The sequence below is a fragment of the Tachypleus tridentatus genome, chromosome 2 (genome assembly GCF_004210375.1).
Source record: "Tachypleus tridentatus isolate NWPU-2018 chromosome 2, ASM421037v1, whole genome shotgun sequence".
In the NCBI taxonomy this organism is placed as follows: domain Eukaryota; kingdom Metazoa; phylum Arthropoda; class Merostomata; order Xiphosura; family Limulidae; genus Tachypleus; species Tachypleus tridentatus.
Genome location: NC_134826.1, coordinates 132,692,542 through 132,710,736, shown reverse-complemented (window position 1 = coordinate 132,710,736; position 18,195 = coordinate 132,692,542). Strand labels below are relative to the sequence as shown.

Here is an 18,195-nt window from a genome sequence, read left to right as displayed (position 1 = left end):
CTCTAATACGCTTTTGCGTCCTTGGTCTGCATAAACAATATCTTGAAAGATAACGTAAAGTCTTTGGAAGACTTATTAAGTTGTGTGTTTTAAGAGTGACTTTGTTGTCTATCATTGAAGCTTGTTAAGATAGAGACCATGACGATGGACAATAGTGCGTAATCACGGACGCTAGACTGATCACAATAATTAATGAAGGGTGTAATTTCAAACATGGAACATCACTCTCAAAAAGTGTGGTTAGAACTTAGTATACGTTTCAGACCTAAATCTTCTGTTGACAAGAAAATTCGCATTAAAATTTTTTTAATGTTTAAATAGTCTTTAGGTTTTCGACCGTTACTTGTATAAAATTGTTTCAGAAATTTTGGGAACTAGATTTCCTTTTTTCCTAATGGTACACGTGTGTTAGTTCATGACCTGTACCAAATTACATTTATAAGAGTTAACCCACTGTTATACTGAATCTTTAAAATGGTTAATAATGATTATTTATAAGATTACTTCCTAGTTTTTTCCTTTTGTTCTATGAAAAAATAAGATATTATATGCTTACCGCAAACTTAGATACATATAGGTAGTGTGTGGTGTGACGTATTTAAATGAGATTAACATTAGAGCTATATTGGGTAGATAAGACAGATTACAGGTGATTCATTTAAGCTTTAGTTTGCAGAGCAATGCTATGTCTCTTACGAACTGAAACGATGTAAAATCAAATAATTGAGACTGGAAAGAAAAGAAAAACTAAATGCATAGTGTTTATAATACATAAATACAGTGTGTATGTACTGCCTATAATATTAAATTTGACAGACAACCCACTGTCTGGATAGTTTTTATTTTAAATTGTTAATCTTTGGACTCTTCTCACTTAAAATGATGGTCCAAACAAACTAACAAAGGGTGACTAACGCTACCACGTGAATGGCCATTCTTATTACTATCTCTAGATATCACCTGAACAACCACTGAAGGACAATGCTGCCAACATAATTTACAACGTACATTATTGCTCAATATCTTTGCCGGTTCTAAAATGTATTATCAAGTAGTATCCACTTCGATAATTACTAAGGAATATAAGAAGCTCAGAACAAAATCAACTTATCTGCTTCCTCAACCATACGTTAGGTGCGAACTACACATATACAGAGTAAATAATACATTTAACATAAATACCATAATATTACAAGAAGACAGAAACTAATGGTAGAGTCATGCTACAGTGGAAACTTAGTGATTATAACGTCTTTGAATGTAAACTTTAAAATGTACAAATTGTTATTGTTTAATACCGGACGAGCACAATGAAATATCAGTTACAGAATCATTGTTAGTTTCTAAAATTCTATAGCAATGCCAATATTCTATGTATTTTATACCAATATTTAAGAGATTCCAAAAGACTCTTCTAAGGAAAGAACATCGTAAAATTAGGATCAGCGGTATTTTTTTTCTTTTGTTTTATTGAACGTGCTTCCAACAGAAGAACAGTTCTTATTTTAAAGAGTTTTGGTCATGTGTTCAATATCTAGACAGGAATTCTGCGAATTTTTTCTGCTATTTTTTCTTAATTTTGAGTCGACATTTTGGAATCCAGGTGGAGTCCCCCGTTTTATTTTTCTTTCAAAAACAGCACAACATTCACGATAATTAATTAAAATTCATTACAGCTGAAACACTCTTTACGGCTACGCTAGTGTCATACGAAATAGGCCCGGCATGGCCAAGCGTGTTAAGACGTGCGATTCGTAATCTGAGGGTCGCGGGGCCGCATCCTCGTCCCGCCAAACATGCTCGCCCTTTCAGCCGTGGGGACGTTATAATGTTACGTTCAATCCCACTATTCGTTGGTAAAAGAGTAGCCCAAGAGTTGGCGGTGGGTGGTGATGACTAGTTGCCTTCCCTCTAGTCTTACACTGCTAAATTAGGGACGGCTAGCACAAATAGCCCTCGAGTAGCTTTGTGCGAAATTAAAAAAAAAAACAATCATACGAGATATCCTCTTCCAAGATATAGAACTAATGAAGGCCTCAGCATGGAGCTAAACACTTAGTTCTCAGTTTTTAAATATTCTGAAACCTCGGCAAAAGAAGAGTAGATAAAACATATACCTAGAGATGAAAATGAAACAACATTTATGTTGATGACAATTTGTTATTAAAAACAGCTCGTAGTGTCTGTATTTTTCTTATAGTATAGTCACATCAGGCTATCTGCTGTGTCCACCAGGAGGAATTGAACTGCTGATTTTCGCGTTATAAATCCGAAGACTTACCGCCGTCCCACTAGAGAACAAATTTCTATTTCTATACTTATTTGTTTAGAAAACTATGAGACACACACACGCAAAAGAATAAAAATAAAAGTGGGATAAATTTTAACCAAACTGAACTGTCTTTATAACTAAAGTTACTAAGTTAATTATTATCAAGTTTCAGTTGATACTTTAAACGTTACAAATTATATTTAGGTGTTTTAATTATTATGTTAAAAACAAAGTACTTATGTAGATATTTCAATAACTTTGTTATGTGTGCTTCTAATTAGCGATATGTTAAAAATCGATTTCCCTTTTCACCTGAGTTTTTCCAGTCCATCTTCTATTGTTTCGACTTCGTATTTTTTTATGTGTTCCCAAAGTCGGGGGTACTCTCGGAATACGTAACCTTCGGCTGCACTTCCTTGAACTGTACTGGTTCGCTGGTTTAGTAACTGAAATAGTTTACTTATATTAATTAAAAAATGGCGTTATGGTACATGTTCAAAAAAATTACAGTTTGTTTGTTTTTTGAATTTCGGGCAAAGCTGCACAAGGGCTATCTGCGCTAGCCGTCCCGAATTTAACAATGTAAGACTAGAGAGAAGGCAGCTAGTCATCACCACCCACCGCCAACTCTTTGGCTATTCTTTTACCAACAAATAGTGGGATTGACCGACACATTATAACGCCTACACGGCTGAAAGGGCGAGCATGTTTGGTGTGATCGGGATTCAAACCCACGACCCTCAGATTACGAGTCGAACGCCTTAACCCACCTGGTCATGCCGAGCCCAAAATATTACACTGCGTGTTATGGGATATTCTTTTGAAATTTTCTAATAATAGTCTTTTATGTCAGATAGTTCCGAAAGGTGTCAAAGTTCTTGAAGTATACATTTGTTTCCTACTGACATCACGAGCTGGTTGTTAGGACACTCGAATCCTGCCAGCGAACATGCTCTCCTTTTAACCGTGGGGGCGTTATTGTATTATGGTCAATCGCACTATTCGTTGGTAAAATGTAGATCAAGAAATGGCAGTTGAATTTCGCGCAAAAAGATACGAGGATTATCTGCGCTATCCGTCCCTAAGTTTGACTTTGGTTATAGACCAGAGGGAAGGCAGCTAGTCAATACTAACTATCTTCAAAATGTATTCTAAAGACGGCTGGTTTAGGTATTAAAAATTTAATGAAAATAAAATAGAGGCAACGATTTGACCTCTTAGGTCATCTTCAGATTAACATTGTTGTTCTTTAATTAAAGTTTTAATATCCATACCAGCAATCTTTGGAATACATTTTTACTTCAAGTGGGTTTTCGTCATCAAGGTTAACTACCGTCAAGACTTAGGCTAACTCTTTACCAACGACAAGTGGGATTAAGCGTCATATTATAAACGGGGTTCGATCTCGCGGTTCACAGATTAGGAGTCAGAACCCTTACCCATCTGCCCATGCCAAGCGAAAGTGTCTGCTATAGGCGCTCATCTTTAAGATCTATGTATATAGCTTATTGGTTCTCACAAGTGTGAAGTCTACTAAAATGAGCACGTGCTTGCTGTTTGAAATAACTGGAAATGAGTAACAATTTAGTCATCTTAACGTTAGTTAATTAACAAAATTTTACCATTATGAAAAATATTTCTGTAAGTTAAATTCAAATTGTTAAACAGTTGCAAATCGTCAGAAATAAAAAGTTAAAGATGTATTCATTCGACGAAAAAAGAAAAGATGTAGAAAGAAGAAGAAACAACTTAGCGGATTACTACATTACAGCTGTTGTGATTCTTCCAGTGTTAACTCAGGTACTACCACTAGTTATCAAACGTTATTGTAAATAGTAACCTTCATTGACTTAAAGCAGAACAGAACTAATCGAACATTGGCCATCATTGAAGTAACGGAAGCGTTTCTTAGACATTTCAATTGATAGTTATCGTAATAGTAGAGAAAACTTGTTATGCCGGACTCTTTGTTACTGCTTTCAAAGAACTTCCGTAAGATTAGAGACAACTAAATTTCTTTGCATGTTGTGGAAATGCGTTTATGTTCTTTACTAACTAACTTAAGCATTAAGTGTTTACCGCTGTCCAACAGTTCTGTTTTTTTGGTTTTTTTTAGAATTTCGCGCAAAGCTACACGAGGGCTATCTGCGCTAGCCGTCACTAATTTAGCAGTGTAACGCTAGAGGGAAGGCAAGGACTATCGGCTTACAGTTGAGATTACTTTCCAAGTAACATGAAGATATTGATAACGAACCGCAGCTGAGCTTGTTCAGCTTGACTTCCACGTCATCTTTATGAACTGCCAACGGCTGACTTAGATATATAGTTTAAGTAGTTAAAAATAAAAGTGCTTTATCAGCAGTTGCTGTGGAAAACGCTCGATCGACGTGCGAGCTATGCAGGATTAGGTTTAGGTAAATGCAAAAAAATATTGTGTGTTTTTCGCGTAAAGCTACACGAGGGTTATCTGCGCTAGCTGTCCCTAATTTAGCAGTGTAAGACTAGAGGGAAGGCGGCTACTCATCACCACCACCGTCAACTCTTGAGCTATTCTTTTACTAACGAACAGTGGGAGTGACCGTCACATTATAACGTGCCGAAGGCTGAAAAGGCGAGCATGTTTGATGCGACAGGGTTTCGAACCCGCTATCCTCGGATTACAAGTCGAGTGCTTTAACCGTCTTGCCATGCAGAAAAATATTAATTACTAGATTACTTGAATAAGTCGAGACTTTAATTGTCGAGCGTCGAATGCGGTTGCTTTTAGTCTTTATTTAACGTAGGAGTTGCTGATGGACTACATACAGCTTTAGTCGATTCATGTAACTTAATAGTTTAACGTCCATTAATTGTTTATGTATTATTAATATTTTATTTTTCAAATATAATTTGTTACTTTCATTTATTTAACAACGGCAGACTTCACTTTACTTTCTAATACGTGTGACAGTATTGTTTTGCTTTTATGGAACGAAGTAAGTTGTGTCGTTTTAAACTGTACTGGTTTAGTTAGAATACGTTGACATGTGATTACACATATTATCAATCTACAAATATAAATCAAAATCAAACATTCCAAATACATCAGGTGCTTTGAATAAAATATTTAACACAGAAGTCACGTTTAAGTTATAAGAACCAGAACGTGGTTAAAATATCTGAGCTTTAATTATCAATAAACAGTAACGTTTTAAAGCTTGTACTTACGTTGGAATCGTATAAGTCATCCACACGTAGTTGAAAGAACAGTCCTGCAAAGAGGGCCGCGTACTTAGCTGTATAGCTGGCAAGGAATATGACGCTGAAGCAGCCCCACACGTTAATAAGTACCTTATTGGGCCAGGATTTGGGAGCTTTAAAGGCCACGAGGTGGCTAAAGAGTAAGGACCACATGACCCAAAGAGCTGAGGCTAAACTGAAATTCTTGACACGTTGTCTGCCCCATGGGTTCAGACCGAACGGACTTACCCATTCATAGATAGCTGCAACAATAGCAGTAACATTCAGGCTAACAAATATAGCTACCCAAAGTTGGATACTAAAAGGCTCCAAAAAGGCAGACAGTGGAACTGCGTGCAATTTAGAAGGTGCCAGGCATGACACCCCCGAGTGAAAGTACGGGACGGTGAAGTCCACATCCTGAATAGTGAGGCTATTGACGCTGTACGATGAAAAGGTCAGGTGGGCAGCGCCGCTGATCAAGTCCGCGGTTATTCCGTTCCATCCTTTCCCTCTGTTGGTGCCGAACATTCCGTCGGATACTAGATACAAGTCGTAGTCGAAGTGCAAGTCACGAGCTATGTCGGTTAGTAGGTCCATGGTAATTCCTGCACAACAGGTAATGTTGTACCGGATGCCTTCAGATTTACCTTGAGCGTAGTCGGCGAAGATTGTTACCAGTTCCTCTTTGCGATTTGTGGTCACCTGTAAGCACGGTGTTCCCATCAGACAACTGCCACTGCTTACTCTCGTGGACTCTTGAACAAACGGCGGGGCAAAGGCAGTGACCACCCGGAACCTTTGCTTTCCTAGAGGCCAAGAAGCTGTTCTCTGTGCTCCTAGCCAAAGGACGGTATCTAGATGGACGGATGAAGCACTTACATTTCCCAGGACTTTCCAGCCACCCATAGAATGTACTAGATTCAGTATGTCAAACACCGGAAATATGTTTGAGTTGTAGCTGTTTGTGTTCCCTTGTAAAAATCTCTTAGATGTTAATTCACGTTTCAGAGACCTGTAGAAAATAAATTGTCGAAGTATAATAAACATTACCAATTTATAACAAAAAAACGCACACATTTTTTATCAAAATACACGTGGACAAAAACCTTCAAACTTGTACATTATGTCTCACTAGTACATTTTCAAAAGCCTTTTAAAACAAGTTAATTTAATAAAATAATAAACACTTAAATAGCTGTGATGATACCAAGGGTGAAAATTTTGAAAGGAACAAAAAAGGTGCAGTCGAAGAAACTCTGATGTATAACTTCTACAGTATGTTCGTTGTTATCCCAACTCACTTGGTTATACAAAGCGATTTCAAATATTCTATTTTGTTTATAGAGCTATAATTTATGTATATTGTTTGATTCTGAACCTATAAATGATTTATCCGATGATTAGTTATTCAACCATGATTTTAGCTATTTAATCTTGCTATATTGCTACAGTGTTGTCTTATTCTGGTTACACAGCTAGAGTGCTAGCTATCTCTACCGGTTATAGTATTATACATTGATTTTATTTTGAATATACAACTATGATCTATGGCCATCTTATGTGAAGAAAACTGTGCAATGTTAACTTATACCATATGGCTGTCAGTGAAACAGCGGTAAGTCTTCAGATTTACATAATTAAATTCAGAGGCTCGTTTTTTCTCGGTGAAAGGCCCGGCATGGCCAAGTGGGTTAAGGCGTGCGACTCGTAATCCGAGGGTCGCGGGTTCAAATCCCGGTCGCACCAAACATGCTCGCCCTTTCAGCCGTGGGGGCGTTATAATGTTACGGTCAATCCCACTATTCGTTGGTAAAAGAGTAGCCCAAGAGTTGGCGGTGGGTGGTGATAACTAGCTGCCTTCCCTCTAGTCTTACACTACTAAATGAGGGACGGCTAGCACAGATAGCCCTCGAGTAGCTTTGTGCGAAAAACAAGAAACAACTCTCGGTGAACACGGCAAATATCCCTATTTAGCTTTGGTATATAACACGCATCTTTCAGTTACGGTTATACAAGTGTAATGTTTTTTTTATGTATTTGTGGTTATACTAAAAGTTAATCGTAATTTATAAGAACAATGTTTTAGGTCTTTTGTTGTTTTTTAAAATGCTTTTTGCATTACTAGCTTACAAAAAAAGAAAAATAGATTAGCTCTTCTTGAGATTCATAAACTGTAGACCCCTGCATGATAGTTAAGAATTTGAGAAACAATATTGAGAAATTTGTTTTACTTATGAATATAAGTTATCGCATATTTATTGTATATAGTTATTAAAATGTGACAATTTAGTTTTTAATTAATCTTATTACGAGTTCTCCGACAACTTTGTGAGATGCTCTTAAAAGGTGGACGACCTCAGATCAATTATTTTCAACTTTGAACTCTCTTCTCAACAAATGCAACAGTCAGTAGTGTCATAGCGTCGCGTGCTCGACTTTACTAGTTCATTGTTTATTACACTTTCAGTTGCTTCACTGTCGTACACGTACTCGGGACTTGAGAGAGACATCCCCAAAATAATTCAGGATAACCAATCAGATTTTTGATGTCTCAAAAATATCATATATTCTCTTAAGAAATATTAGATACTGTTTTTGGACAATTACAAGAATTTACAGCACCACATAGTGCAAAGTTTATTTAATTGCAAAATTCTAGGTCACACGCTCTTGTAGTGGTGTCTCATGTTTGCGCCAATGTCATATTTCTGCCTTTGTGGGATATTCAATACGACCTATGATAGAGCATAACTTCTTGTTTCGTCAACATTAATGAATAAAACAGTTGCCTCATTTTTTTTGTTTGTTTTGAATTTCGCGCAAAGCATTTATTTCAGCTAAAACCTTCTACTTAACCAATGAATTATTATTATTCAAAAAGTGTGGTTTCTCTCTGCCAAATTAATAATTATTACAACTGTAATACTAACTGTTGAAGCTCAATGTCTAGTGAAGTTAAACTGTATTAAGTGCTATGAAATTCATTTTTAACTTGAATTATATTTCCACCCATTTTATAATGTAAATCGATTAGCTGAATTTCACGCAAAGTGACACGAGAATGTCTGCAATAATTGTCTCTCTCTACCTGTGAAGTGTTCATTTGTTTACTCTTAAGCACGAAGCTACGAAATGGGCTATTTGCGTTCTGCCCACCGCAGGTATCGAAACATAATTTTTAGAGTTATAAGCCCTCAGACTGTCTGCTAATCTAGTTAGGGGCTCGAATTGATAGTCTCGAGAGAACACGGCTCTAAGTGTGATATACAAATCTTACAATCCAGTCAGGCGGCTGGTGCTATTAACCAGCTTTCTTCCCTTTGTCTGTCAGCTCAGAAGTTGGGATTGTTTTGTGAAGATGACCATCGCGTAACTTCGTGCGATAATTCTAAAAAAAAAAAAATTAAAAATCAAGAACTATAACTTATAAAATTACAACACTACAGCGCTTTATTCTAGTTTTGCAGCTGTACAGGCCCTGGCACGGCCAGGTGGTTACGGCGCGCGACTAGTAATCCGACGGTCGCAGGTTCGAATCCTCGTCACACCAAACATGCTCGCCCTTTTAGCCGTGGGGGCGTTATACTATGATGGTCAATCCCACTATTCGTTAGTAAAAGAGTAGTCCAAGAGTTGGCGGTGGGTGGTGCTGACTAGCTGCCTTCATTCCCTCCAGTCTCACAATGTTAAATTATAGACAGCTCGTGTAGCTTTGCGCGAAATTCAAAACAAACCAAACTAATCGTTATGTGCATACCCTTATTACGTCAACAATAGCTAACCCTTTCGTCCCATCAACACCAATATTGATTATTAAGTACTGTTCTGGTGCTCAAATTAATTAGCTTAATTCATAATGGTTGTCATTGCAAGTTATTGCGCGAAAATTCTAGCGACAGTGAACATAGCTTCTTTTCATGTTGAATCCGAAATGAAACACTGATTTTCGAAATATTTTCTAAAATAAAAATGTAAGCTAGTCATTTTGTAATTTGTGCATGATTCTACAATATTGTTAGTCTGGTACTTTCTTACACAACTTTATGTGAAAGAAATAAAACATTCAGTCGCTATAATACCCTGGGAACAATGTCGTTCCTGTCACTCGTCGTTTATCAGGAAAAAGTAAACATACACACCCAAGTGGCACAGCGGCATGTCTGCGGACTCACACCGCTAAAAAAGCCGGTTTTCGATAACCGTGGTAGGCTGAGCACAGATAGCTTTGTACTTAATTTCAAAGAAACAAGCAACCAATAATAATTAACGAAAAAAATATTTTTGTACACATCAATTTGGGCAAGTTTCGGATATATTAACAACCTTAGAGCAGAGTTTAAGTACAAGTTTTACTTAGTTTAATATTGATATACAAACTAAAACATCAAAAAATATCGATTATTTACAATTGCACGCGTTGCTTATTCCAACAAACGCGCGTCTTCTTTATAACGTACCGCGTCTTAAGAGTACGTGATGTTGATATTAAAGACAGTTTCGTATTTTTCACGATGCGCCATGTTGTGCAAGTCTTTACCTCGAACACTATTTAACACGTAAAAATAAATAGGAATATTTGTCTGTTTGTTTTTGAATTTCGTGCAAAGCTACACGAGAGCTATCTGCGCTAGCCGTCCTTAATTTAGCAGTGTAAGACTAGAGGGAAGGCAACTAGTCATCACCACCCATCACCAACTCTTGTGCTACTCTTTTATCAACGAATAGTGGGATTGACCGTAACATTATAACGCCCCCACGTCTGGAAGGGCGAGCATGTTTGGTGCGACGGAGATTCGAACCCACAACCCTCAGATTACGAGTCGAACGCTTTAACCCACCTGGCCATGTCTGGCCTAAACAGGAATAAGCTACGATTTATTAGGCCGTTAGGCATTGAAAATAAAATAATTTTCTGATACGATACTTATAATACGATGTTTAGAGTTATTCAAATTAAATGAATGTTACAAACAACAGAAACAGAGTAGGTATGTTTTAAAGACACTACCATCAACTGTTTCTTTTTAGGATATGTTTACACTCTGCATGCTAAATTGGTCTACTATATCAACCAATAAACAGATTCACTCTCTTTCGTTTCCTTGTGGTAATAGCTAACACCGAGTATCGAACATTGCTTTAACTTTAATTTTAAATCATTCACCATGGGGTTAATTATGTGACAGTTGTATTTCGATCACTTTTGTTTGGAGAGTATAAGATTATAAAACAACTTCAGTTTTAAGAAATACGTTTCTGTCTTCGTTGTTTTTGTACTGTAAAATATTCATTGAAAGATTTGCACTGTTACTATGATCTTTAAAAGATATTTTTTAAAACAGGTTTAAGTAACAACAGAAACTGCCCATTTTACTTAAAGGTTGGGCGTGGCTAAATGTTTGGTGCGCCGGAACTATATAGCAGCTCGTGCCCGCAAATAAGAGCGCTCCGCACTTTGGGGCCTAGGATGCGTTGTGAGAGTAAAGGTCAAAGAGATAACGGCAGTCCAAGACTGGCGTTGAACGCTGTTGACTCCCTGTCTTCTTTTGTTGGTTCAGAAGCAAAGATACTGCGGCGAAATTTCCAAAGGAACTCGTGGCTTCTGCAAAAGAATATTGGATTTTGTGTTTGTTTTCAATTTCGCGCAAAGATACACGAGGGCATTCCGCGCTAGCCGTCCCTGATTTAGCAGTGTAAAACTAGAGAGAAGGCAGCTAATTATCAACACCCACCGCCAACTCTTGAGCTACTCTTTTACCAATGAATTGTATGATGAACCTGGAGTTATGGTTCGTTCTCAAGGCCAACTCATGCTGAACATCCGGTTTACGTGACATCTACATCTGAACCTATATATTTCATCACACTCATTAAACATAACCATTTATTCTCCTGAATAAGAATAGTCAACCATTCGAAAACACTCCAGTTTTGGGTCTCGTTTTGAAAATATTATCAAAATAGGACAATTCGTCATAATAGATCGAACCCAAACATTCACTTACGACTTATAAATGAGGAAAATAGAATTTAATATTCTTTCTTCCTTTATTAATGAAAATATTTAAAGTTATCCACGTGCAACATTTTAATAACGAATTTATTGAAATCAATCAATAAGAATCTTTATAATAATTGTATTTCACTGGCTTTGTTTGAGTCAGGTAAAAAAAATATAGGCATATAATTGCTTTTTATATGCATCAACCACCATATCTGAGCGTCCCACACCCAGCATATTTATTTATGACTTACTGAAGAACATTCTGAACTTATTCTGTTACGTCTTGTAAAAAAAGATGTCTCTGTTTGTATTTAATATACCAATTTCTCTTTTCCGTCAACTTACTAAACTAGAAATTATAATGTTCTTGCTACTTTTAATCAGGAATAACATTCTTGTTGTTGAGAAATACGAAGAAATACAGTTGAGGTACAAAATGAAGAAACAGAAAAAAATAACATTCTCTACGACTGGCTGTGATTAATAAATCGGCAAATAATAACTTTAAATAACCAGTAATATTCAAAGTATTTTATATCCCTTCAGATAATTTTTTTTTTCAAAATACTTGATTTGTTTTGAAAAGGTTGTTATTTCTTGTTATGTGTCACAACAACATCTATTTTAAAAAAAGCCTTCAGGGTTTTTAGGTTAACATTAGCATGGCTAACGCTTTAGGTTTACCTCTTATTACATATATTTAGGTTCAATTATACAATTTCGTTCAGCAAACAGTCAGAAAATGTTTATGGAACGTTACGTCACTGAGCCAACAATGCTCATCACAAAAGGTGTTAATTGTTATTCACGTACACATAAAGGGGTCCTGAACACACATTCCGAAAAACGCATAAAAAAAAACAACAACCATAAAACTGGATAATACAGATAAAATTATATATGAAGTGACAATGTTTCAATAATGTTTTTTTTTCTTTAGGAATAAATAAGAAAATTAGTAATTATAACTAATTTTTAACTAGTTTAACAATTTTTACCCATTGTAAAAGCTTTGTTAGCTGTGTTTTTTAAGAAAATATTTTAAAAAATCTAAATATGACACGCATGTGAAAACGACCAGTCTTTCGGATGGTTTGTCAAATTTGACTCTCAAAATACAATTACTGTTAGTTTCGGTAACCAGATTAATAACTGTTTGTCAGGATTATTCATCCCCTTAGCTTGTAAAGTATCTTATTGCTCTGTGTGCTATGTTTATTTGCCGATACTTAATATTTATTAATTTTGTTAAATTTATCAATTATAATCGTTTAGGATTATCTTATAGAGCACTTCAGTGAAGCTTATCTCAGGTTATTTACTATCACTATTATTCTATAGCATTTTAATAACCGTCTGTCAGAATTATATTCTATATCTAATATCAGTTAATATTTATAGCATTTCAATAAAGTTTATCTCCAGATATTTACTATATCTAATCTTGTAAAGTACTTCAGTGAGGCTTATCTCCAGATATTTACTGTCTCTAATCTTGTGAAGTACTTCAGTGAGGTTTATCTCCAGATATTTACTGTCTCTAATCTTGTAAAGTACTTCAGTGAGGCTTATCTCTAGATATTTAATATCTCTAATCTTGTAAAGTACTTCAGTGAGGCTTATCTCTAGATACTTATCTTATTAATTATTCTACTGATTGTTTGTTTGTTTTGTTGAATTTCTTGCAAAACTATACAAGAGATATCTGCCCTAGCAGTCCCTAATTTACAAGTGATAGGCTAGAGGAAAGGCGTGTAGTTAACCAACCACCGTTACCTACTGAGCTACTCTTTAACAACAAAAAGTGGGATTGATTGAACGTTATAACGTCCCACGGCTTAAAAAAAGCGCATGTTCGGTGACGGAATTTGAATTCACAGATTACGAATCGAGTATAGTAGCCTCCGAAACATGCCAATCCCTCTATTGGCGGTGGAATATTTCATGAAAATAGCAATGATCTATTAGCCTTTCCAAATTTGAATCCCACTGTATTAGTTCCTCGGACTAACTTGCTCAGAACAACGTTGCTGTTTTTCAGGGGCTTTCTGCAAGTTTACTTCACTTTACATTCTACATCAAAATTACCCCATTAGTATAACTCGATTTCAAACTATAGGCTTGCACTCTCCACCCCTCCTCAAAAACAACAACAACAAGAAATAGTTTTATTAATATTTTCTCTTGAGAAAAGTGTTGAGGAATGAACAGCAAAATATAGTGATAAATATATAATATTAAGTGTAAACAACTGATTGTTAAGAATTATTTAACTTAATCCTCACTCTGTAGATACCGGTTGCCAACACGTTTTTTTTTTAAAGATTTCGTTCTCGCTTTAGTATAATTAATGATATATTTGACCATTTGTAAGTAACTATGTTTAGCACTCTTAGTAGTGCCTAAAATATCCAGTGTAACTACATATATGAAATAAACAACAATGTTTTACAGGTATCAAGTTATGTGTGCACACACAAACATACACTTTCGTTCGTGATTAACTATTAATTAAATGTTCTATAACATACCTGTGTGCTTCCCGAGTAAACACATTATGTTCATCATTCGAAGGATAGGAACAGCTCAAGGCAAAAGATACACTCCCGAGATCTTTCTCAAAAGGACTTGTACCCACATTTTCTAGAGTTCTTTCTAAAGCATTTACTGCTGCCAACACGTCATCAGGCCTTACTGTCATTGGTCTGAGCCGGAAAGCCAACAAACCGGACGGATAGGAACCAATGTGATTCTGCTCAAAGCTAACACTGTCTTCCAGTACAATCCAAATAAACTTGTTACTCAATAAATTTAGTTTCTCAGCGATTCTGAGCACTCTTAGAGTCGTGACGTCATCACAATATAGGAGAATAACCCGACTATATCCTTCTGTGATTTTATCTAATTTGCCCAGTATTTCACGCTCCTCCAAAGTTCTTTGAAGAGAAATGAATGTTAAAGGGCGCCATGGAGGTGTGTTTAGGCGCTTCCGGAGGTAGCGAACAAGGGTGGAACCAATCTCTCCGTCGTCTGCTACAAGTACAACGTCATACCAATCACAAAAAAGAAGAAACTCGAAAACTGCATCGGCTAAGTCCGTTACCGAAGGATCTAGAGAGATGTAGAAAGGGTTGACGTCCTGAAAAAAAGAAATAGTTACCTAAATCCAAAACCGATAAAAATATTACTGCTATGAAAATTCCTAGTATCCTGAAGCATAGATCTTGCTTTTGTTTAGTAGGCGTGTGTTTTTAGGTGTTCTTTTTTTTAAATAATTGTTCAATAATCTTCTTAGGACATATTACTGCTATTACTTGGTTTGATCGTTTCGTCACTAAGTAAATCTGTTACTTGAATTTTTTTAGTAGGATTTGGTTGATAAAACGATACCTGATAGAAAACAAGACACTATGTTCACTATTTGATCATTTGTCAGCATTTTTTAAAGACGTTTAGAGCGACCAGTAAACAATGCTACTACTCATAGAAAACCTGATTAGAAAAAAATCTAAAAATACCATGAAAAACAACTGGTTTTTCCAGTTCAGACACTTATATTTTAATCATCAGAATGGCTTGATAATTACAGCACTCAACATGCAATCTGAGAGCCACGGATATGAATCATATATTGGAACATGTTTACGCCTATGTGAGAGCGTCATAGTTTGATGATCAATTTCACTATTTGTTGGTAACAGTGGCCTAAAAGTTGGGGTTGATTAGTGACACCTCAACTGGCGTCTTTCATTTTTCTAATTACTTCAACATTAGGGTCTGTAGTCGACTAGTTTTGCCTCAAATTCATAAATAAATAAATAAATCACTAGGTAGATGTTTACGTAATTTTTAAAATTACAGAATACCGAGAATAATCAATAAAAGTAATCAATAAAAGAAATAACCAAAGTTAATAAACGTTTAAGTTTTTGGTAAATTATCAAAATATAAAATGGCGACTACAACAGTTGACTCTATTTCCTGAATTTTTCGCAGCGCAAATTTTGTTTAATGTAATAGAATTATAAAGATCACATATTCTATACATTATATCTCTCTTTTCTCTTAAAATTCTATTTCACTTTTCACTGGGTTTGATATGAAGGCTTTTGTAGCTGAATGATCTGCGCTCGTGCCAGCTCAACGAGGTTACATTACATCACGAAATGAAACTTCTTGACGTGATGTATGGTCGAGAAATCTTGTAATTAATCTACGCATACATATAAAGATTTACCTCGGATATAGCGTAAATTTAGGAGAAATACTGAAGTGTTGTCTGTGTTGCAACACGAAAACGGTTTAGTAAAGAACATTTTTATAAAAGACAAATGATTAGAGGATATACAAAGATCCACGTTCACTTTAAATTGTAGTTTAAAATAATAAATGTATATTCATATACTTTAAAAATAGCCCCTCAGTGGCACAGGGGTATTTTTGTGAACTTATATTACTGGAAACCGGGTTGAAGGGCAAAGTACAGATAGCCCTTTTTGTTGCTTTGTGCTTAATAAGAAACAATAAGAAAAACTTTGAAAACGATAAAATCCGATAATTACTAAGAATAACGACGAAAATAAACAGTAAAATTTTATATAAGACACGCATCTTAGGAATGGCTGAAATCCGCATTGAAGTTATTTCATGGTGTAGGCTAGCTAGCTACAAGGTGTTTACACAGCTATCGATGCTCCTTACAAACTCATGGCTAGCTTTTAGTCCCATTATGTTATTTTTTAAAAGCTTGAAAGAGTGTAGAATACGGTTTCCTGTCTTTAATTATGTTTCTTGAGCTTGGAAGTTAAAAAGCTACATGGAACGGAGAATATTAACGAGTACGTAAACAACCAGCAAAAAGTAATCGATATTGATCAGAGAAAGACAGATGGCGAACAACCAGGAGGACGACGTGGATTCTGGCGTTTTACTTTTGGGTAAAATACAGCCGTTAAAGGAATTTACAAGACGATTATATTGCGTTTTCCGAAGTTTTAAACAAACAAGGAAATCGCTTCTTACTTTGGCAGTGCGGTTAGTAACAAGACTGTTGAAGAAAAACACTATTAGTTATTAATACGCGCCCCGTTAGTACAGTGGTATGTCTTCGGATTTACAACGCTAAAAGTAGGGGTTCGATTCCCCTCGTTGGGCCCAGCAGATAGCCCAGTTATTAATATGAAAATGTAGGATAACAAATACTCGTCGTACTTTCAAGACAGTAATAGTTACATATATGCTTAGCCTACACTTCGAGGTAATATTTAATCTTAATTAATTATATTTATCGTAAGTATTAGGCCTACTACATTGTTCATATAGCCACTTAGGGATTTTCAATGAAAGGAAGAACCCATTATAGTATTTCAACAACTCTATATCCCTCATATCCATTGCTGACAATGCGTTTTTCTCTATACATAGCTTAATAAATCCGACTGGTACAAACAAATGCAGCAGCAGAGCAGAGAGTGGTAGTAGTTTCGGTTTAAAATTATCTGACCTCAAGCTAAAGTTCAAAATTATATATTATCAGGGGTACTCAGAAGTATTATTTCTCTTTACCCCGCCCGTGGTGATGATATAAGTATATATATATATATATATATACATAATAAAAAATAATAACAATAATTTTTAGAATAATGGTAATAATTTAATGGACTTTATTTAATAATAGCTTTAGATAAGTAAGCAGTAGTGGGAAAACCGACGGCAAGCCCCGACGTCCGTCACAAAATCAATGGGCGATTTTGGAATTTTGGTCCTTCAGGGCGGCTGGGATCATTAGATCCTGGCGCAAGGCGTGCGACTCGTAATCCGAGGGTCGCGGGTTCGCGCCCGCGTCGCTCTAAACATCGTGGGGTGTATAATGTGACGGTCAATCCCACTATTCGTTGGTAAAGAGTAGCCCAAGAGTTGGCGGTGGGTGGTGATGACTAGCTGCCTTCCCTCTAGTCTTACACTGCTAAATTAGGGACGGCTAGCACAGATAGCCCTCGAGTAGCTTTGTGCGAAATTTCCAAACAAACAAACAAACAAATCATTAGATCCAATGCCACAGATCTGATATGGTGGGAAACGGGAGTACCTGGAGAATACCTACTTTCACTGTTCGGACGCCGAATACTCTATCCGAGCAGTGCCTTTGTTGAAAACAAAATTATATTTGGGTTAAATCACTAATGGTGTTATGAACTGATCACAACTTGTATCATTATCGTGGTTGAGGGTTTGTTGTGTTAATTAGATTCAGGGGAGACATATGAGTTTGTCATGTGTATTGGGCAGCTGAGAATTCTTGAGTTAGTGAATTTCTATTAACAAGTTGCATTGTTCTGTCTTTAATGTTTTGGATGTCGTCAACGTTGGCAAGATATGAAACAGGAGTTTGTATTAATAGTCTGTATGCTATTATTAGGGCTGTGTTTTAATGTACTTCGAGTTTACTGGATAAATTATCTGACATGTTACATAGGACCATATTGCCATATTCCGCGATAGGTCGTATGCGCATTTTGCATAGTGGCTGGGGAGTAACCTTTTAGAAAACCCCGATTCTTATAAGATAATATAATCTTTGGCTTATTCTAGTGCTGACGTTTTAAATATCTGTTCTCCATGTTAGGTTTCGATTGAAGGTGACGCTTAGGAACTTTATACGTTTTGTGAATATTACTTCCGTATTGTGTAGATA

At 36.1% G+C, this 18,195-nt stretch overlaps 1 protein-coding gene across 1 annotated transcript in view; it reads right to left on the bottom strand.

The window, feature by feature from the left end:
• Positions 1-18,195, bottom strand: part of LOC143245138 (glutamate receptor ionotropic, NMDA 3A-like) — an 80,478-nt gene that overhangs the window by 20,932 nt on the left and 41,351 nt on the right. Inside the window, exons 2-4 of the mRNA XM_076491075.1 lie at positions 14,030-14,637; positions 5,480-6,506; positions 2,585-2,718 (exon numbers count right to left, since the gene is read on the bottom strand). Of these exons, the coding sequence (XP_076347190.1) occupies positions 2,585-2,718; positions 5,480-6,506; positions 14,030-14,637 (1,769 nt within the window). The remainder of the gene's footprint in view (positions 1-2,584; positions 2,719-5,479; positions 6,507-14,029; positions 14,638-18,195) is intronic.